The sequence below is a fragment of the Pygocentrus nattereri genome, chromosome 18 (assembly GCF_015220715.1).
Source record: "Pygocentrus nattereri isolate fPygNat1 chromosome 18, fPygNat1.pri, whole genome shotgun sequence".
NCBI classification, from domain to species: Eukaryota; Metazoa; Chordata; class Actinopteri; order Characiformes; family Serrasalmidae; genus Pygocentrus; species Pygocentrus nattereri.
Genome location: NC_051228.1, coordinates 18,308,604 through 18,330,687, shown reverse-complemented (window position 1 = coordinate 18,330,687; position 22,084 = coordinate 18,308,604). Strand labels below are relative to the sequence as shown.

At 39.4% G+C, this 22,084-nt stretch overlaps 1 protein-coding gene across 2 annotated transcripts in view; it reads left to right on the top strand.

Annotated features, from left to right (window-relative positions):
• The window catches only part of xpo7 (exportin 7), a 42,239-nt gene extending 21,378 nt beyond the window's left edge, over positions 1-20,861 (top strand). For both annotated transcript variants that reach the window (XM_017719487.2, XM_017719486.2), the window contains exons 8-28: positions 26-99; positions 726-845; positions 1,261-1,407; positions 1,764-1,936; positions 2,452-2,645; positions 3,069-3,174; positions 3,530-3,665; positions 7,001-7,074; positions 7,533-7,613; positions 9,323-9,386; positions 9,534-9,642; positions 10,757-10,863; positions 11,759-11,847; positions 12,144-12,251; positions 13,673-13,755; positions 13,858-14,072; positions 15,848-15,986; positions 16,881-17,041; positions 17,129-17,227; positions 18,970-19,097; positions 20,277-20,861. In XM_017719487.2, the coding sequence (XP_017574976.1) occupies positions 26-99; positions 726-845; positions 1,261-1,407; positions 1,764-1,936; positions 2,452-2,645; positions 3,069-3,174; positions 3,530-3,665; positions 7,001-7,074; positions 7,533-7,613; positions 9,323-9,386; positions 9,534-9,642; positions 10,757-10,863; positions 11,759-11,847; positions 12,144-12,251; positions 13,673-13,755; positions 13,858-14,072; positions 15,848-15,986; positions 16,881-17,041; positions 17,129-17,227; positions 18,970-19,097; positions 20,277-20,370 (2,501 nt within the window). In that variant the 3' untranslated portion in view covers positions 20,371-20,861. The remainder of the gene's footprint in view (positions 1-25; positions 100-725; positions 846-1,260; positions 1,408-1,763; positions 1,937-2,451; positions 2,646-3,068; positions 3,175-3,529; positions 3,666-7,000; positions 7,075-7,532; positions 7,614-9,322; positions 9,387-9,533; positions 9,643-10,756; positions 10,864-11,758; positions 11,848-12,143; positions 12,252-13,672; positions 13,756-13,857; positions 14,073-15,847; positions 15,987-16,880; positions 17,042-17,128; positions 17,228-18,969; positions 19,098-20,276) is intronic.
• Positions 20,862-22,084: the final 1,223 nt, after the last annotated feature.

Here is a 22,084-nt window from a genome sequence, read left to right as displayed (position 1 = left end):
TTTCTCCTCCTCTTTTCCTCTTCAGCCTTTCTGGACTCCTCAACGCTGCAGCTGTTTTTTGATTTGTATCATTCCATCCCTCCCTCCCTCTCTCCTTTGGTGAGTGAGAGATAAACAGTGTGACGTAAACAGACAGAGATGAGTACAGTTTTAGACAGCAAGCACACTGTACACAACACACCCAGCCCACTCTCAGCACTCTGTACCAACATCACAGCATAGAAAACATCTTTATTTATCTGGTTTATTTACATGCTCACATATTTTCCCTGTGCTGTTCTGTTTATACAGTCTTTCACTGAGATGTTGCTTGTTTCATTTTAATGTGGCACTAGTTTGTTGCTGTTTATCACATTCTCCGCTGTGATTAATAAAGCACTCCATCTCTCTCTCTTCTCGTTTTCCTTTTTCCTGTCTTTATTTCTGTCTCTCTCCTTCCCTTCACTTTTTTTCTCTTTCTTTCTTTCTCTTTCCATCTGTCACCTTACTGTCTCTTTCCTCTTCCATTTTCCTATCTCTCTCTGCTCGTTTTTTTTCTCTTTTTCCTCTCTCCCTCCACTTTCTTTGTTATATCCTTCCTCTCTCTCTCCACTTTCTTTGTTATATCCTCTCTCTCTCTCTCTCTCCACTTTCTTTGTTATATCCTCTCTCTCTCTCTCTCTCTCTCTCTCTCTCTCTCTCTCTCTCTCTCTCTCTCTCTCTCTCTCTCTCTCTCTCTCTCTCAGGTTCTGTCATGTCTAGTTCAGATAGCGTCTGTTCGGAGGTCTCTCTTCAATAATGCTGAGAGGGCGAAGTTCCTCTCCCACTTAGTGGACGGAGTTAAGAGAATATTGGAGAACCCACAAGTACGTACTTGTAATTTCTCAGCTCATAAATGTTAGCACTTATATTTACAGTCATTTTGTAGTAAACAAACCAGTGAGAACACATCAGTGTGGTTCTAGTGGTTCTATATATCATATGACAATCTGAGTATATACATAATCATAATCAGCCTTTACAACTTAATACAGCATATTACAGCACACCATTCATTGTTTTTTGAATGAGGCGCAATACAGGGCAGCCAATCTGAACAGCGCTTTTACATTTTATATATATATATATATATATATATATATATATATATAAATTTACAATTCTTTGTGTACAGTAGACCCACTTTTAGCTCCCAAAAGGAGCTTTCAATGGATGGTTCTCTTTTTTGGAAACGTTCAGTGATACAATATCGAAATAAATGTTTCCATTTGTGTGTTGTAGAGTTTATCAGATCCGAACAACTATCATGAGTTCTGCCGCCTGCTAGCCAGACTAAAGAGTAACTATCAGCTCGGGGAGTTGGTGAAGGTGGAGAATTATCCAGAGGTTATCCGGCTTATCGCCAACTTCACCGTCACAAGCTTACAGGTAAGAAACCAGCTTTTAAATGATAAGTTAAATTATAAGGCATTGTAAATTTCACAGTATATAAATACATCTATAATATTTAATGCTTTATGATTATTCAATGCTGAATAATCATTGTTATGCTCATTCTGACAGACTCTTAATACACTACAGGAAGTTTAGGGGACGATATGACTTCTACAGTTTCATTTAAAAATTGCTCTATAATGTTCATAAGATCCTCAGTCATTCTGACATTTGATTAGCTGATTAGTCTGGTCAAAATCAGCAGTTTTATTGATTATAGAAATAATCGGCAGTTGCGGTTGTATTTAGCAGTATACTGATGTTTAGTGTTTTTGTTGTTTGTTTTGCAGCACTGGGAGTTTGCCCCCAACAGTGTGCATTACCTGCTGAGTCTGTGGCAGCGGCTGGCCGCCTCTGTGCCGTATGTTAAAGCCACCGAGCCGCACATGCTGGAGACCTTCACCCCTGAGGTGACCAAAGCCTACATCACATCACGCCTGGAATCAGTCCATATCATCCTCAGGTACGCACACAGAGGCGCATCCTTAGAGCTGAATCGCTAAGTGCAATTTTTAAATCACAAGAGACGCAATTTTAATTTTGCCTACATTATCGATAATGTTGTCTTAGTAAGTTTTACATGGGGAAATGTATCCTAAACCAGAGGCCGTCAAACATTCAGGTGCTGTGCAGGTAAATGGACAGGTGGGTGAAGAGGTGCATGGGCAGGTAAATGGACAGGGAAGAGCAGTGAGTCATATCTAGTTCTGCTGCAGCAGTAGAACAACACTGTGACTTAATAGACACAACTACATTGCAGTTAAATATATAAATATTGCAATCTTTAAAATGTCTGATCACTTAGAATAACTGGATTTGTACCCTACCTGTGTATAATGATCAATTTGCAAGCCACTCTGGGTAAAAGCGTCTACCAAATGCTGTAAATGTAATCATTATTAGTAGGATTATAAGAACAAGACAGATGTTTTAGAAAACACTGATTCTGTCCATGTCTTCTTTGTCTCCTTTGCTCAGGGATGGTCTGGAAGACCCTCTGGACGACGCTGGTTTGGTGCAGCAGCAGCTGGACCAGCTCTCCACCATCGGCCGCTGCGAGTACGAGAAGACCTGTGCTCTCCTGGTGCAGCTCTTCGACCAGTCAGCACAATCCTACCAGGAACTGCTGCAGTCCACCAACTCCAGCAGCATGGACATCGCCGTGCAGGAGGGTCCGTCCCACAAGCCCACATACATACATGTCTACGCTCATATTTATATATTTATAAATACATATATTTTGTGTTTTGTCACCGGTAAAAATGACTAATGTATAGTGTTGCACAAAGGTTCAAACTAACTCACTACGTTTTATAGCAAAGAGAATTTGTATTACTTTTTACTCTGTTTATGTTTATTTACATTCTCTGATCTGATGATTTTACAAATAAAAACACACTTGTTTCCAGGATAAATAGTTTAAAGCTTAGGTGCTTGTGACTTTTGCACTGTGTTGTACATGAAGACAATGTATGAAGTAATCATTTTATATACATATAGTTATTTGTTGTTGTCGTTGTCGGCGTTGTTGTTGTTAATAATAATAATAATAATAATAATAATAATAATAATAAGAGCGTATTTTCTCTCTGCAGGTCGGTTGACGTGGCTGGTGTACATCATCGGTGCGGTTATTGGGGGCAGAGTTTCCTTCGCCAGCACAGACGAACAGGACGCCATGGACGGAGAACTCGTCTGTCGGTGAGGAGTCGATTCTGATTGAGTAATTTAAGGGTCTCCCAAACCATCAAATCAGAGTCTGAGCTTGCTGTTTATGTTAACTGGCCCATATCACAGACAAGCACATTTACATATATCAGTCTTAAAAGCACAAAAAGAGCCATTTTTATTCTAAGGGATAGAGATGTTGGAAATAGTCATGTGGAAATGAATCATGATGGTTTTTGTTTCATATAACCACACGCGTCATGAGTGGAACTCAATATAAGATTTTGGCCCATTAACGGGTCATCATCATTGCTGTTAAATTGATCATCACACTGTAGTCTTTAGTTGCAGCTTTATTTAAACCCTTTGGTCTTGCTGTAATCTGCAGAGTTTTGCAGTTGATGAATCTGACAGACTCTCGGCTGGCTCAGGCCGGTAACGAGAAACTGGAGCTGGCCATGCTCAGCTTCTTCGAACAGTTCCGCAAAATCTACATCGGAGACCAGGTGCAGAAATCCTCAAAGGTAAGTGCACCTCTGACTTTTTACTGTATGTGTTTACTAAACAAGAATTTTAGTCATATATCATAATCCATTTTTTTTATTTCCTGAAAACAGAGTGAATAAACAGTAAGATTAGATTAATTGAGCTGAAGCTGTTTAATGTTGAACTCTCTGAAGCATTAAACAATAACATCTCCTCCGGACAAACGATATTAAGACTTTTTATTTATCCATTTCTTTTTTTTTTTTTTTTTGTCACTCAGAGACTCCAAAATGTGAACAGATAAGTGGTGTCCTGTAGCCAAGTGTACAGTAATGGTAGAGACCCTGTTTGGCTTTAGCCTGTCGTCCTTCAGGCCAAACATTAAGGGCTGGTTTTCCAGACCCAGATTAAGTCTAAATCGAGTGCAAATAAACTTTTTTGGGGAGACAATTAGTATTGCAGTACTCTGAGACTAGGCTTAATCCATGTCCACAAAACTGGCCCTAAACATTCCCATTTGTGCTCACTGTAACAAAACTGTTTTCAGTCCAAAGATGTTTCAATAAATCAACTTCTCTGCTTTTAAAGAATTTAGTGCGGCTGTTCTCAACATCCAACTCAGTCTCTGTCACAATCCAGTGACTCTGATATACCAAGTGTGTTAATTTAATATCACTGAATATGAGGAAATTGTCATTTAATACCAAATTACAACACTAAGGCCCAATCCCATTTCTTAATTTTTATCCCTACCCCTTGTTTTTAGAGTGTAACCCTCCCCTTGAAACAGAGTTAAAAGGGGTAGTGGTTGAAATCTTCCAAGAACCAGAAACGTCATCAGTTGTACTCAGCGACTTTTACATAAACAGACAAGACAAGATTTCCAACTGTGGTGATCTCACTTGTGTCACATGACAGGACAGGTGAATCCTATTTAAAATAGCCTGGAAAAATAATCAGGAAGTGTTTTCCTGCTTTGTCTCCAGACTATAGCAATAATGGTATATCGCACTGATATTTGCCGTTTACCTGAAGGAGACTGAAAAGCAGCTCGCGGTTCATTCACAACATCGGTTTTACGCATCAATCAATAAAACGAATCGCTGAATAAAAAAGAGCACAAACAAAAAACCCACATCACTTCATTAACAGCTACTAGCGCTGCTCTGTAGGCGACCCTGCTGGTCTGCAGTGACAGCAGAGGGGGGTAAAGTTCAGCTCCTCACTGCTTAAATACATTTAGGGCATCATACGCCATCAGAGAGGGGGCAATTAATTATTATCACCACCAAGAATTCTTCAGTGATGTGAAGCTGAGCTTAGCTTTTTAATCACCAGCTTCATGAACGATTTCCTGTTCCACCTTAAATGGTGCGGCAACCTCAAGTACCAGAACGTAACTGCTGCATCATTTAAGGTGGAACGGGAAATTTCGCCAGGTAGCGACCAAGACAGCGATTTTTATGCGTTATGAAGGAAATGACCATAAAACGCTATTACAATGGTTCTTACAGTACAGCGGCTTTTTAACAGAGAAATACTGACATATGTGTCTCTTTGGTCACTTGGGCAGCCATCTTGCAGATGATTCGCAGGGCATTCTGGCAATTTTGTCATAACCCTCCGGTTGTAGTGCCTCAGAAAAATCTCCGTTTGAAGGTCCATGTAGCTCCAGCACTTCACCCTACCCCTCCATCTCAACAACAATCGGGACAACCCTACCCCTAGACATGAACACGCAAAACGGAGGGGTAGGGCTAAGTGTTAGGGGCAAAGGGTGAAATGGGATTGGGCCTGAGCCCTTGGGCTTGACATCCGTGATCCAGTAAGAATTCTCCATCAAAATCTAGACTGCTGGTCTTTCACTGCTTAATTAAAGAAATTTTTTCATATTAAAATAAATACCAATACCTTAATTTCTATACAGACTCCTGAATGATGCTTTCTTCTCCTTTTTAATTATGAAAAAGTGGGTGTGTCTTAAACCAGAAAGAAGCACAAGGTGCTGGACGTGGGTATATTTAGACTTAAAGGAATGGTTATGAAAAATTTAGTTTACACAAATTTCCGCTTACACTAGATGTAGTCTGTCACCCAAGAGGTATTTGCTGTCCAAATTTTGCTTCTTTAGTTTAGAGCTGGAGCTAGGCTAATATAGATAACAAACACTAGAAGTCAGTAGTCACCCAGATCTTTTCTGCAAATGCCGTCCCTAAAAAGTCTCCCAAATTATGTCCAGCTCCTTGTTAAGGTGGCACAGACTTGTGGATGCAGTTTATCACACAGTATGACTTTTGAAGTTTGCTTCATTTTTAAAGCTCACAGTAAGTCACACTGGCCTCTCTTCCACAGCAGAGTGGAAGGGTTGACGTAATGACGCAGCTATTCACTATGTTATGCCGCTCTTCTGCCGCAGCATCCTGCTGCGTTATTTCAGACTTGAAAAGTTTGAGTTTGAAATAAGTTTGTTCACACAGACCCCAAATAAATGTACATGATTTTAAACCCACCATTCAGTAAATGTCAAAGCTTCAATCTAACACCAATTTCTAAATGTTAAACAGCACTGCTAACCAAAGGAGATTAACTGGTTAGCGTTAGCTCAGCCAGCATGCTGCCAGCTCTACTCACTACAGGTTCGATTCTGACTAACAAAAGCTTTACTGACACAAATTGAGATAATAAAGACTCAAATCTGAGGAAGCGAAGTCGAGCAGCCGATGTTGGACGAACAGAAAGACGAAAATAAAACCCCTTCTCTGGAGCTGCACTCTCTTAGCTAAGCTAATGCTAGCTGGCTCCTTTCTCCTAGTTGACCTGACTGAAGACATCTGAACACCCCAGTGCAGGTACGAATCGACTAGCCGGTGCTCTGGTATCACAAGTGTAGAAGATAAAAACTTACAACAGTGAGCACGAGGTCGACTCGATTGATAGTGGAGTGACAGCATAAATGAAACCTGATCTAAAGTGCTTTAAGCTGTAGCCTGCTAGGCTAAGCTAATGCAAATGCATGGTGCCTCCCACTGCAGTACAGGCTTAATTCTAGCAAACCGATGATTGAAAACATAAGTCTTTATCCACCAAACGGGTTTCTGAAAGCAGTGCTTTTAGTGGAGCTTTGAGCTGTAGCTATTCTGCTGGACGACGCTAATGCTAATGTTGCTAAATTGGTTACCCAGCTACAGGTAAAGTCCACAGTAGTAAAAGCTGTTTCAGGGAGTATTTTTCAGGAATCAGTATCCAAATTGAATTACTGCTATTTGTATCAATATCAAAACATTTTTGAAGATGCCCATCCCTAGCTCTCAGTGCCTGCTAGTTTTATTTTCTGGTTAAAATTTAAGCTAACAGCTGTGTTTCTCCTCCTCAGTTGTACCGGCGGCTCTCTGAAGTTCTGGGACTGAACGATGAGACGATGGTGCTCAGTGTGTTCATCGGGAAAATGTTAGTACACAACGCAATACAGGATAAAATACACAGCACGCCGAACATGACCAGTAGGCCTGCAAGACAGATTCATATGGCACATAACGTTTACAATATATCTTTAAATCCAGCCCTCATATGTTTTATTCTTTCATTTTCTAAATATTTAAATCTACCTATTGCTTTTCCAACCTATTAAAAAAAAAAGAGAGCTGCAAGAAGAAGCATTCAAACGCAAACCTAACTTGGCAGGAACACTGTAATTTAGCTGCAACTAACTCAGCTATTGCTTTCATTTAGACCGATACTAGATTAGTTACATCTGCTTCTGTGGATTCACTCAGGACACAGCTGGAGATAAAGCATGTCAAAATGAAGATGTTAATGGAATATTACAGATATTATTATATAATTATATTATATAATATTACGGGTAATTAAGTCAACTGTGCTCATGGTGGTTGTTTTTGTTTCAGAATCACCAACCTGAAGTACTGGGGACAGTGTGAACCCATCACTTCCAAAACACTACAGCTTCTCAATGACCTGTCTATTGGATATCCTTCATATGCACTCCTGACTGATCAAGCTGGAGTTATATACGTGTTTTACCCTGATTTTGGCCAATGTAGTCAGTCTGTCTGAGATTCAGCTGGAGTCTGCAGATTTTGGAGCAACGAGTGTCGATGATTAGTTATTTGGGTTGCGCATGGCTAAACCTCTTACTATTGTAGCCAAGTTAATTAAGAAGCCAATCAAATCGATCATTATTGAATATCATTTACCTGACTTGTAAGTCCAAAAGGAAGAATAGTATGCTTAAATATAACGTTATAGACCCTGAAATTAACTGTTTGACACATCTATACTAGCTGTACTATAGCTGTACTAGCTAGCTAAGTGTTGTGTAATGCAAACTGGAGACATTTGTGGCACAATACTTGTTAGTTGCACTGTGCTAGAACAATGAACACTAACAAGAAATGTTAACAGGGACAAAATTTATGCTTGAAATATACTAGCTTATTAGTACCTGTCAGCTTAGTTATACTGGGTAGCTAGCTAAGGCGCAATCTCATTTCTTATTTTTGCTGCTACCCCTTGTTTTCAAAGGTCACCTTGCCGCTTGGAACTGAGTTACACTACATATTAGCAGTGCTCTTTAGGTGACCATGCCAGTCTGCAGTGATGGCAGAGGGTGAAGTGCAGCAACCTCACTGCTGGGCTTTAGTTACATTTATGGCAACATTTGACACCAAGGAGGACAGTTATTTATTATCCCCCAGCCCTAATTCTGCAGTGATGGGAATTTGGAAGACTCTTCTTTTTTTCCCGTTCCACCTTAAATGAGGCAATAATGTATCTGCTTCACCATTTAAGGTGGAAAGGGAAATTTAGCAGCTACCGAGACATCAGCAAACTACTAGCAATTTTTTTATGCTTGTTGTGAAGAAAAGGATCATAATACATTGAAATGACATTAATTTAAGATAATTCAATAGTTATTGTAATTTTTAACTGAGAAAATTCTCACATCAGTGGATTTCTTTGATCGCTTGCATAGCCAGCTTGCTGGTTTTCCTTTTTTTTTCTCATAACACTCTGTTTGGAGAGTGTCTTTGGAAAAACCTACGTTTGGAAGGCCATGTAGCCCCAACGCTTCACCCTACTCCTCTGTCTCAACAAGAATCTTTATCTCTAGATGTGAACGCGCAAAACTGAGGGGTAGAGGTAAGTGGTAAGTTACTACAACATGACTAAGTGTTATGCTATCCAGAGTTTTTAATGGTCACCTAAGCTCCAACAAAGTTGTACTGGCTAAATGTTGAGCTATCTAGCTGCCCATGTGCAGCAAGTGTTTCGCCAACATGATGTTGGTGGACATAAACTTCGTACTAGAGTTGTACAAGCTAAAAGTTATGCAACAAATGCTAGCTAGCCTCTAAATGTTAGCACAGTAACTGCTATGCTAGGGCACAATGTTAGTTTCCACATCATGCCCTGAAACTGTTGGAGAGCTCTGCTGTGTGTCTTTAGATCTGCCCAAGGATGCCTACCTGTCTGCTTTTTGTTTTGGTCGATCATCCAGCATACCTGAGCCAGGTACTGAGGTGCTGATGATGTAGCTTGGGTCATGTGAGAGCTGAAATAGGATTTCAAAAAAAAAAAGAAAAGTGCATTAGCTGGGGATCTGCTAGTTTTGCCAAATGAAGGTGTAAAACTCTGTCATTTTTAGAAGCTACATGTTTCCTTAACCTCAATGCACCTACAGCAGCGTGAGGAAACTGGTCAAGCTCAGTGCAGTCCAGTTTATGCTCAACAACCACACGGTATGTCACGTGATCTTTAATATTTCAATTATCCTTCAAGTGAATGTGTGTAATTGAATATGACTTAATGGTCAGGCAACATTAATGAATAAATAATTTCTATTGATATGTTGGTGAAAATGCATATTATGTGTTTGTTTTGGACAGAGCGAGCACTTTTCCTTCCTGGGTGTTAACAATCAGTCCAACCTCAGCGACATGAGGTGTAGAACCACTTTCTACACAGCCCTCGGCAGGCTGCTCATGGTTGACCTGGGTAAGGCTCTGTCCAAGAATAATGCTCTTCATATATTTACAGATTTGTAATTTCAAAAACTTTGTGTTCAGTTGTTTGTTGTCTGAATCATGGAGCATCATCGTAACATCTTACTCTGTTTTAAACATATACACCATGTAACCAGTGGTTATAGACCTACTGCAGCCTGATTAGTGATGACAGAAAAGTTAGTTGCATTTAGAGCGAAGAATTGGCTGTAATCAAACCCTGAAACTCACATGATGGTCCATTCAAAAGTCAGAAACTTCCTAAATTGTTGCTAAATCTCACACATAAACGGATGTTCATGTTGGGCCTGGGTAATAAAAAAATAAGCGGTGCAATCTTTCCTTAAAAAAGGAATTTATGTATTATCAACCTTCCCAGCCTCCTGCAAACACACAACTTTAGCTCAGGCCCACTCTATCTTTAGCTTAAATGCCTTAATGCATTATCTGATGTAATTGTTTAATTAAGATGCATATGAACTAGATTAATACTGAGTGAGCTGTAAACTCTGGCATTCATAAGCTCCTAGTGGTGTGGCTTTGAGACCTGATGCACACAACAGGTACTTGAATGCTAATAGTTTCCCTTTCTGGAGAAACTTTAAACTGTTAAACTTGCATAAGTAAATGAGTGCATTCCAAAGCCACATGTACATATTTTTTATATTTTACAAAATGAGGAGCTGTGTTATAGCTGATGTGCTCTGAAGCCTGTGGGAAGCTATAAAGGGAATAATATGTTGCATGTCATTGTTGTCAGAAGAAAGCATTTTTTGTTTTTCAGTTTTTGACATAATTTGAAAATCATTTCATGATGAATGGACTAAAAGAAATGATCTGAAATGACTAGGAGGAAAGTCTGGTTCCATTGACTTAGGTGTTTTTTCCTTCTCCTGTAAAGTTACCGTTTTGGTGTACATATTTAATATTAATTAGCAAATTGTGTCAATTACTTTTCTGTCAGGTCTGCTTTCCGGCAGGGCAGTTGCACCTTGATGCATCACCAGCTTACTTGTCAATCATTGCTTATATCTGATCAAATAACCCTGCTGCTCAGGCCAAGTTCAGGTGCAGTACAAATTCTGTGTGTTTGTGTGTATGTGCAGGTGAGGACGAGGATCAGTTTGAGCAGTTCATGCTTCCACTCACGGCTGCCTTCGAAGCCGTCGCTCAGATGTTCAGCACCAACACCTTTAACGAACAGGAGGCCCAGGTACGCCAGATAGTTAGACAAGAAACATGTTTAAAAAAACACACATTTTCAAACTAAATGTCATGTGTAAATAACATGCATAAACATTATTCACTTATGTTAAACTGCATGATTACTTGATTCATTTAAAAGTATCTGGATTTGTAGTCACTCAGGATTCTCACAGCACAGAGTAAAAACTTTACAATTGCTTAGAGGGGTCAATTGCGTACAGTCTTCTGTGATGATAGGGTTAAGGTTGTTGTGTTTTGCATGTTTATTAACTTTGTAGCTAACTTCATCATTACTCATCATTACTATAATTTACTAACCATGGGAAAAAATACACTTGGATTGGCCCATCTGAGTTATTCTGTTATTCTTAAGTAGAGGTTGACCAGACTGCTAAATTATACTAGCCATTTAGACATGTGCAATGCTAGCACAACACTGTCTCCCTAAGGAACTACATATCTTAAAAGAAAACTTGTTCATGTTGATTATTTTTAATAATACCTTGCACAATTTTTCAGAAAAAAAATTATCATATTTTATTTGGAGTGCCATTTCATGAAAGCAGTAAGCCTCTTAAGGCTGTGGGGGGAGGTTTACTCCGTTTTACATTCTTTCCCATGATGAAATTATAGTAACGCAAGCCTCTTGTGGCTTATTGCTTCAATAGCTAGTGACTAAGTGTTACACTAACACCTTATGTCAGTGAGCACCGGCAATCGTGGCATTAGCATGCAGGTGTAGAACTGCAACTAGATTTAAAGTGATGGATGATTCTTGCCAGTAGTGTAAAGTCCAGTATTGCAGTATTTGTAAAGACCTTCTATCTAATGAAGCATTTTAGCGTTCATGATCACAGGTCAAGAAGTGTTTTGTGAATTGAGTCTTTCTTTCCTTCTTGCAGAGAACGTTAGTGGGTTTAGTGAGAGACCTGAGGGGAATTGCCTTCGCCTTCAACGCCAAGACCAGCTTTATGATGCTCTTTGACTGGATGTATCCTTTAAGGCTGCCATGCATGATGTTCTGTGTATTACAGCCTCTTAGAAGGACTGTGTGGATTATATTTTAAAGCACTTTTTAAATGAAACGGTAGAAGCCATGTCGCCCCCTACAATTCCTGTAGTGTATTTCAGTCCATCAGAATGACTGTGTGGATCATATATTATGACATTATAGAGGCCTTTTTTTCTTTTTTCTTTTTTTTTTTAAACAGATTTTCTATAATAAACATCACTGATAAATTTTAGGTTCTTTAGGTTGACGTCCTTAACACCACTCTCCTGGAATAGCTACCCCTCCTACATCCCCATCCTGCAGAGGGCGATAGAGTTGTGGTATCATGTACCTGCCTGCACTACACCAGTGCTCAAACTGATGGCTGAGCTGGTCCACAACAGGTAAGAGCAGTCTCAGAATGCTTACGTTCATCCATGTGAAGTAGGAGTTGTTATATGTATCAGTAACAGAAATCAGAATGACCCTTTTAATGTCCCTAATTTGGCTTGTTTATTTCAATGTCCAGTTGTTGTGTGTGTGTGTGTGCGTTTTGGTTGTTGGTGGTGGTGGTTCATTAATATTAGGAAATTGTAGCATGTAGTAGTATGAATTAATAACAGGAATCAAAGCATATACAGTACTGTGCGAAAGCCTTCTAAGCAATTTTTTTAAAACAATTTACCTCAGCAGTGAGTTTATCACAATATACATTAGAATAAAGTCATTCATCATTCAAATAAACAAACACAGTAAAATGTAACAAGAATTTCTTGGGTCCATATTTTTCATTGACACCTTCACAGCCGCCACAGAGACCTGTTAATATCATCAATTACATCATGAGCACAATTTAATGAAGCACTGACTGGTCAAAAGTTGTTTTTTTTTTAAACTACATATAATAAATATATTGTGTGTGTGTGTGTGTGTGTGTGTGTGTGTGTGTGTGTGTGTGTGTGTGTGTGTATATATATATATATATATGGTAACTTTACAGGAGAAGGTAAAAACATACATTACTGCCAATGGAGCCAAAGGAGCTTTCCCCAAGTCATTTTTGCCCAATTACTTTGGCCCATCCTTTATGAAATTTACACACAATATAAACACCAACGTGCATTTTCAATTTATGTCAAAAACGGAAAATTGACAAAATGGAGATACAAGGTTTTGTTATTTTGTTTATTCAAATATTAACACTTTTCTCAGCAAATAAACACATACTACACAAATAGATTTTGAAAATGTGTCTTGGGTGCCTAAGACTTTCGCACAGTACTGTATATTATATGTGTATATATATTCAGTAAATGTGAATAACCAACATGTTTACCATTTTTATGAACTCCTTGTGATAAACATTTGATTAAAGCCATGTGTAAAACCATTTTTTTTCCCGTTCAGTATTTTAATGTTTTTTAAAGGCAATATTAAAAATGGAATTAATGCAGTAGTGCAAAATAATAATAATTACAATAGCAACTCTAATAAAAGCAGCATTAAGATGAAAATAGTTCTGTTCATTCAAAAGTTCAACCACCTTTTTTTATATTTAATATAATATTTCAAGTGCATTGAAAACAATATACTAAATAAAGTTCTTAAGAGTCATTAATAACAGGTAAGAATGTTCCTAATCACCCTAATATTGTTAATATTTAAGACATAAGATGGGACAATACTTTTACCATTCACATGGTTTCATAAACAGCACATCATGTTGTACATATTGTTTGAACATGACTGATGATCTGTGTAGGTGTGACAGTCCTCTGTGTTTATGGTCAGTAATAACTCTTCTGAGCTTATGTTTTCCTTTCAGGTCGCAGAGATTACAGTTTGATGTGTCATCGCCAAACGGGATCCTGCTCTTCAGAGAGACGAGCAAAATGATAACAACATACGGTAAGACCAGAAAATTACAGCTACAGATCCATAGCCTCTCTGGATTTCTGTAGAAAGGATCCTGAGGCTGATGTTTGTTGCTGTTGCTCTCCCCGTGTGCAGGGAACCGTATCCTGACTCTGGGCGAGGTGCCAAAGGATCAGGTGTACGCCCTGAAGCTGAAGGGCATTTCCATCTGCTTCTCCATGCTCAAAGCCGTCCTCAGCGGGAACTACGTCAACTTCGGCGTCTTCCGTCTCTATGGCGATGATGCATTGGACAACGCCCTACAGACATTCATCAAGCTGCTTCTGTCCATCCCGCACAGTGACCTGCTGGTGAGAAACGCTGACTTGATTTGATACAGCACAGAATAAAAAATCTCAGATTGCACCACTTTATCATTTGATCCCTTTGGTACACTTTAGAATTATTTTTAAAAACAATGCACAAATGTGTTTGGAGGAACTATGTACACAGTAGAGGGACATAGAAAATAAAATTGTAACTTATTTCAAAAGATAAAAATAATTGGTTGAGAACTTTTTATTGAGCGGAAAATATTCACATATTGTTGAATGATTATGATCTGTTGCAATTTTTATTTTTTTTTATTTTTTTTTGGAAAGAGGCAAAAATACAATTGAAGTATGTAGTAGCTAGTTACGTGTACTTAAGTAAATTTTTGATGAATGCATTCATCAAAATGTAGGAATGAGGGGTAAAAAAACATTTAGTTCCTAATTCTGTTTTTGGGGTTTTTCATTCTGTCATGCAGGTTCAGCTTCTGTCCTGCTTTACCGCTGATCAATGAGTCATATCATCTCTCACATTGGAGCTTTAGTGTTTTATTTTAGACCAAACTGTTCTAAAAGGAGAAGACACTTTTTTTCCCTTCATCTAAACCATTACACAAAAGATTCTGTTTCTGTGCCATATAGAGCTGTTTGAACTCTTTCCATTTAGAAAGTCAGTAGTGTTTTCTGCTTGTCTTTCTTTGTAAGAGCTGAAAAGTGGCAGTGTTCCTTTTAAAAATGCTTTGGTCTCCTCCTCAGTCCAGCTCCAGCTCTTCACCACGCTGTTGTGTTGAGTTTGTTGTGAGAGGCACATAAATGACACTAAATGTTATGCTACATTTGCGTGATTTTTTATTTTTTATTTTTTCTCAGATCAGTGATTCTAGTGCGAGTTTTCGCATCATTTCATATATTGTTTGCATTTACGTTATGAATTTTCCACTAAAGCTTTCAGAAGAAATCCCAACAAATTTCAGTACCTCTGAAAGAAGGTTCATGTACTAAGCAGTATCGCTGCAGTTCATTATGCAGTACTTAAAGGGAAACTCCACCATATTAGTTAGTTTTTGTTTTGAATTTATGTATAATGACGTGGTTAATAATATGTAACTGAGTCATACAGAATGGCTTGGTGTGAAATGCTCCATTCTACAGAAACTTCAGAATTGTTTGCAGTGGTGGTGATAGGAACCAGACGTCCACCTCTAAAGGTTCCCTCACGGAAAGTTATTACATAAAGTGGTTATGAATCATCAAGATTCCATATAAACTCAGAAGACACGTGTAGGTTAACTGCTGGTTTTGGACAGTAAATAAAATGTCTATATTGTGTTGTAGTCATGGCGACCCCTGGATCCTATCACCATCACTGTAAAGACATTTGAACCATTTCAGACCAAACCACTCAATCACTTTGTTTACATCTTAAACACTCAATTATTTTTATTGAAAAAATGGTGAAATCCCCCTTTAAGTAATTTCTTGGTAAGGTACTTTTACTCTGCAGTAACACACCAGCAAAAATATAGATTTTTACTGGATAATGAAGAGAATTTATAGCACGTTCTTCTAACCGTGCTACACTATGTAAAAAGATGGTGCTTCAGGTGTTCATCAGTAAAAATAAAAAACAAAAAGGTTCTGTTTAAAACCATGAACACTTATCAATTAACACCATGCATGAATTAAGGGTTCTTTGCATCATGAAAGGGTACCTAAGAATGTGTTGTAGACAGTTTTAGGTAGAACCTTTTTAGAGTTCTTTTATTGTTGCAATTTCAGATTTATCTGATTGCTGTGTTGTTTGTTCCTGGCAGGACTATCCGAAGCTCAGCCAGTCATATTACTCTCTATTGGAGGTGCTCACCCAGGACCACATGAACTTCATCGCTAGCCTGGAGCCCCATGTAGTCCTCTACATACTGTCTTCTATTTCTGAGGGGCTCACAGCACTCGGTGAGGATCAGACATTTACACTCCTCTCCTCTGACTCATCATGTAGCTGTTTAAATGGCTATGTTTACATGCAAAGATTCCATTATAGGTTAAGACTGAGGTGCTCACTCTACCCAACATTTTTATGAAAAATGTTTACATGCACACTACAAGTAATCAAAATGACCACTTAGTGTAGACATTACCATGAGCATAACATGTGTCCAGTCAGAGTGTGATGAGCAGCAGTGACCAGTGCTTGAGTTGTAACTTAACTTTAAAATGTCAGACTCAGGAAAACGTACTTCACATGTACTTATTAAAGAAGGGCGAGAGGAAGACGTCGTTTTCTGAGACACATAAGCAGGACGCCGATCCAACAGCCGTGTTTTAAAGATCAGCGCGAAAACTTTATTTCCTCTGCAGACCCGTTTCTGCTCCCGCCATGTTGAACGTTTCTCTATGACATGAACACACATGCACAGAACATGCTTAAACTTTCCAACTGGGAATATAATCAGGATTCTTCACTAGATTACTCAGCTCATTCAATCGGATAGAAATTCTATTCCGATTAAGTTGTTTACATGGATGTGTTCTGTTCCGATTTAGCTAATAGTCGAGTTACTAACGGATTATTAGGCTGCATGTAAATATGGCAGTAGTTGTCCCTTTTGCTAGAATCTGCGCTTCCCACACAATTTCTCCACTTGTTTCAGTGAGCTAGGAGTCAGAAATAATTCTTATAAAATGCAACCTATGAGCATCAGTGCATTGATTTTGTTGTTAGCCATGGCCATACAAAGGTATAAGCTTTCAGACCCCAGTACCATTATATGACAGTCTCTTCTGTGTTATTTTGGCAGTATATCCAGTCTTCCTTAGGTTTTAATGTATCTTCTTCCTCTCCTGCAGATACGATGGTGTGTACGGGCTGCTGCTCCAGTCTAGACCACATAGTGACCTACCTGTTCAAACAGCTCTCTCGCAGCACCAAGAAAAGAGCAGCCCCCATGGCCCAGGAGAGCGACCGCTTCTTCCATATAATGCAGCAGCACCCTGAGATGATCCAACAGGTTGATATTTAGTGTTGTAAAATTGAGTTGTTTTTCATTTATATTATATTACATTACAACGTTCCTCTGTGTGAATATCTACTGTAGATGCTGTCCACGGTGCTGAATATCATCATATTTGAAGACTGCAGGAATCAGTGGTCCATGTCCCGGCCGCTGCTCGGTCTCATCCTGCTCAATGAGAAGGTAATTATTCACCTCCCCTCATTCTAAACAAACATAGCGCTGCTGTTGGAAGAAAAACTCATATCGCCTTTTTTTTTTTTTAATGCTTTTCAGTTTTTGACATAATTTGAAAATCCCTGTTACCCTTTATATTGTATGTAAATTTTATGATTAATGGACTAAAAGAAAAAATGGCTGGGAAAAAAATGTGGTTCCATTGACTTGTATTAAAAGTAGTTGATATTTTAAATAAAAGCAGTTTTTGATACCCACTACCTGACTGCATTTGCTAACACACTCTTCCCGTACAATCAGAACTTGTAGAGAGGAAAATTATCATTCTGTAATGTCTTCCGGGCTTCTCAAACGCTGGAGGGCGTTCCCAGGTGAATCCAAAATGAAAGGGTTAAGATGGAGCACTTGAGCAAAATCTCAGTTTATAAATGCTTAAACATTTAATATAAAATATTTCTTTTCTAAACACGGAACAGCATGAAACATTTTAACATTGTTGCTATATTTTTGCACACTTTTGAACTCGAGTTGAAGTTCATAATGTCAGTGAGCTCAACCAGTCAGCGCTCAGTAGCAGTAATGCTAACCAGTCAGCGCTCAGTAGCAGTAATGCTAACCAGTCAGCGCTCAGTAGCAGTAATGCTAACCAGTCAGCGCTCAGTAGCAGTAATGCTAGCATCCTGCTGCCCAAAACCTGTTGCTGTACAAAAAAGAAACAAACAGTTTTTGATATTATGGGTGAAATAGGAAGAGGCCAGACTCCTCATTAATCGGCTCTGGTACAATATCCTGAAGAAACTCTAGGCAGAAACTTTAGCATTAGCTAGAAAGGGCATTTAAAAAAATCGCGAACCATTGAAACTTGTTTTTATTTTTATTTATGGCGTTTGGCTGACGCTCTTATCCAGAGCGACTTACAATTTGATTGTTTTACACAGGTAGTCGAAGGTGGTGTTAGGAATCTTGCCCAAGGACTCTTATTGGTATAGTGTAGGGTGCTTACCCAGGCGGGGGATTGAACCCCAGTCTACAGCGTAGAAGGCAAAATACTTAACGTTGCTGTCAGTCTTAGTTGGCACGAATGGCCTGCAGTTCTCTCAATCATGTGCAGGATCAACTGGTTTGGGACAATTGTGTGAAAATATGAACGGATATGAAAATTTGAGCAAAAAGTCATTCTGTGGTAGCTAGCATAAATGCTAATAGCCATCTAACTAGGTTAGGTCGTCTTAGAAAATTCTTTTACAAAGAAACTATTCTAAAACGATATAAATCAGCTCATCAACATACAGTTCCAGTGTACATTCTTATGCATTTATTGGTGATATGCCCGTGATTGGTGGCTTTATATTCATCTGGAAAAGTAAAGGATTTGCTGATTTGTTGTTAGCTTCAGCTGCAGTGTTGGCAAAGACAGAGGAGAACACCCTTGAGTACCATTAGGTCCTGTTGCCATTGATTTTGAGCAAATACCAAAAACTCATAAAAATTGATCCTGTGGACCAGGACGATTTTCCTAGTGCTTTGCGCTCTGAAAACACCTTAGTTAGCCTTATTAGCTCAAGTAGCCTTAAACAATAGTGATGCTAATTGTGCTAATTGCTAATATTAGCAATGTAGACTCACAGAAAACTGTTCATTGATTATGTATGAAAACAACAATATTAGATGAGCTGCTCTAAGTGAGATTGTTTCAGTGTGAATGTTCACCTCCAACTCTTTCAACCATGCATGTTTGCGTGTCTCAGTATTTTGCAGATTTAAGGAACAGCATTGTGAACAGTCAGCCTCCGGAGAAGCAGCAGGCCATGCACTTATGTTTTGAAAATCTAATGGAGGGCATAGAGCGGAACTTGCTCACTAAAAACCGAGACAGGTATGTTTTATTCATTTCGGTGCCAGTTTAAGCCCATTAAAGCAGCCGGTATGGGTTTAGTGTCTGAAGTTTCTTGTTTTTTTAGTGTAAGCACTGGAGCCATGAGGCTAATGCGGCTAATACGTGATGGAAGCTTATATTGTGCCATTATATTGTGTTTCCTAAAAACAGTAGCAGCCATCTTGAAGTCTTAATTTTGTCTGTACTTTAGTCCATGTTTATAGGTGACTGTGAGTCATACGGTGTTAGAAAACATATAATCAAATATTAGAGACGCTTAACGTCTCCACACGGTTTGAGGTGGATGAGCGATGATTTAGGAGGCAGTTAGCCATGCTAACTGGTGGAGTGTAAGCTTCCATTACTTTTTAGCTACATTACCATCTTGGGTCTAATTTAAACTAAAGCATGTCTGTGATGTGTGATGTAAAACTATCCTTTAAAGTGGTCTGTACTAAATGTGGACATTTTTGTGATATTTTTAAATTATTTTAATATTTAGTGTGCTAGTTTGTAAACCAGCGGGAAATCTCGGCTTTGTCATTCATCACTGTAGCAGTGCTGAGGCAATACATTCCAATATACCGATTAATACACTCTAAAAATGAACTGTGTATTCTGAAAACTGTTTCATTGCCTTTGCTAGATTGATTATGGCAGGTGTGCACAACTCCAGTCCTGGAGGGCCAGAGTAGTTTTGTGATCTTGCTGCTCAAATACACTTAATTCAACAAATCCCTCTGTTAATGGCCAGGTTTAGTGAGTGTGTTTGAGTAGGGCAGGGATGTTCAGTCCCACAAAGGGCCGGTGTGGCTACAGGTTTTCATTCCAATGAAACAGGAGATCACCTGATCAGAAGTTGGAAGACTGAACCAACTGATTAAACAAGTGGAATCAGGTGTGCTTCAGCTTGTTTTGAGTGAAAACCTGTAGCCACACCAGCCCTTTGTGGATCAGATTGAACACCCCTGGAGTTGTCCAACCACGAAACTGTGCACAAAACCAACTCTTCAGGATGGGAGTAGTGCACCACTGGGTTATGGCTTTGTCATCCTTTGCCACCCTTCACCAAAGTGCTGTCAATGAATAAAAATACAAGAAAAATGTAGAATGTGGGCCTGTTAATGACACATTTAAATAAACTTAAATAATGAACTAAACACACCATGTCCTCCACAGGTTTACACAGAACCTTTCAGTATTTAGGAGAGAAGTGAACGACTCCATGAAGAATTCCACGTACGGTGTAAACAGCAACGACATGATGAGCTGACATTCCACCACACAGCACCAGGCGTGGCTCGGGCCGCCTCTGTCCACTCCCCCTGCCCCCCCGGCCCGGACGCCAGGGGACCACCGCTACGCAAGCCTGCACATCCTAAACCCCTAAACACCTCCCTCAGCATCCCCCCACCCAACACCAACACAGACCCCCTCCCCCGTCTCTTCCTTCTCCCTTTTTATATATATATACACATATAAATATATACATATTTTAAAGCCAGTTTCTAGGGGTCTCCTGGCCGCAGACTTTCCGGCTTGGACTCAAATGTCTGAGAGATTGAGAGAGAAAGAGAGCGGGGGTCAGGGGAGTGGGTGTGGATTAGAGCAGGGATTGGGGTTGTGAGAAAGTTTAGGGTCGTGGGTTTTGGGGGCTTTGAATGAGAGGGCATGAATGATGTGGGTGGGCACCAGCATGATTGGGTTGTATTTCCAGCTGGACGAGGGAGGTAGAAGGTTGCGTGCGTGTGCGTGTGCGTGTGTGTGTGTAAAATGGTGAAAAGTGTGTGTTTGGGGGCTGGGTTGGGTTGGGGGGGTGGATGAGCTGGATTATGTAGTGCTCTGCTTCTGCCTGCCTTGTATAGAAACACACAACAAGAGAAGTGTACATTTTTTTCATAACATTTTCAACAATGTTTATAATTACAGTTTAAGAAGAAAAAAACACAAAAAAACAAAAACAAGGTGTGATTGAAAACACAAAAAAATCTTTTTACGAGTCTAGTTAGTGCAGCTGTGCTGAAGTGTGGGTTGTCTGTGTGAGGAGAGTTGTTATTATTCAGGTCAGGCGTGTTTTTGGGAGTGATTGAAGGATGGAGGGCGGAGGGTCGGAGGATTTTACAAGAAATACACGTTGTACATTTTCCTCAAAACTGAACCCAGTGGGGAGGATTCTGTAAATACATCTATTTCACCTACAGTAATGCCTGCTTGTGGCCAGATCGGGGCATGTAATGACCCTAAAATGACCCTGTGGTGTGGACATGAGTTAAACTTCAACTTTCCCTGAGGCTGGTTTATCTTCCTGCTCTTAATCACTGTTGCCCCAAATAACAGGCCTCTTTAAGTGATAGTTGGGCTCATAATGAACATTTCACTGATAACACCGAAAATGGAGTCAATCAGACGAGACGCATTTGGTATCTGAAGTTTGCCTCTTTAGTTTTAACGCTGGAGCTACAAGGCTAATGTAGCTAACAAACATAGGTTAGCATGGTGCCAACTGCCATGTCATCACAGGCTTGACACTGTGTGATGTCACAAATCCAGATAATCAGAGTGCTGCTACTGCTGTTCTAGCTATAGAACATACTTCAGAATTACATAATTGAGTGTGTGAGATGTAAATGGAGTGATTCAGAGTGGTTTGGGGTGAAATGGTTCAGATTTTCTTGCAGTGGTGGTGGTAGGAATCAGGGGTCACCATGAGTACAAAACAAATATAGGCATTTTGTTCGCTATCCAAAACCACCAGTTTTATGTGGAACGTTGATGATGGTAAAATAGTGGAAAATCTGTAATAGGTTTTGTTTAGGGACTTTCTCACGACATCTGTCCCCCCAAGATGACTGGATTTAAAGCTAGCAGTTCTCAAAACTAGCATAATTTCCTGTCTCAGATGTCAGGCAGCGAATTCCTAACCATTTCATGCAGTAACTTTGTATGAGGGAGCTTTTAGATGTGGATGTCTGGTTCCAGTCAATCCA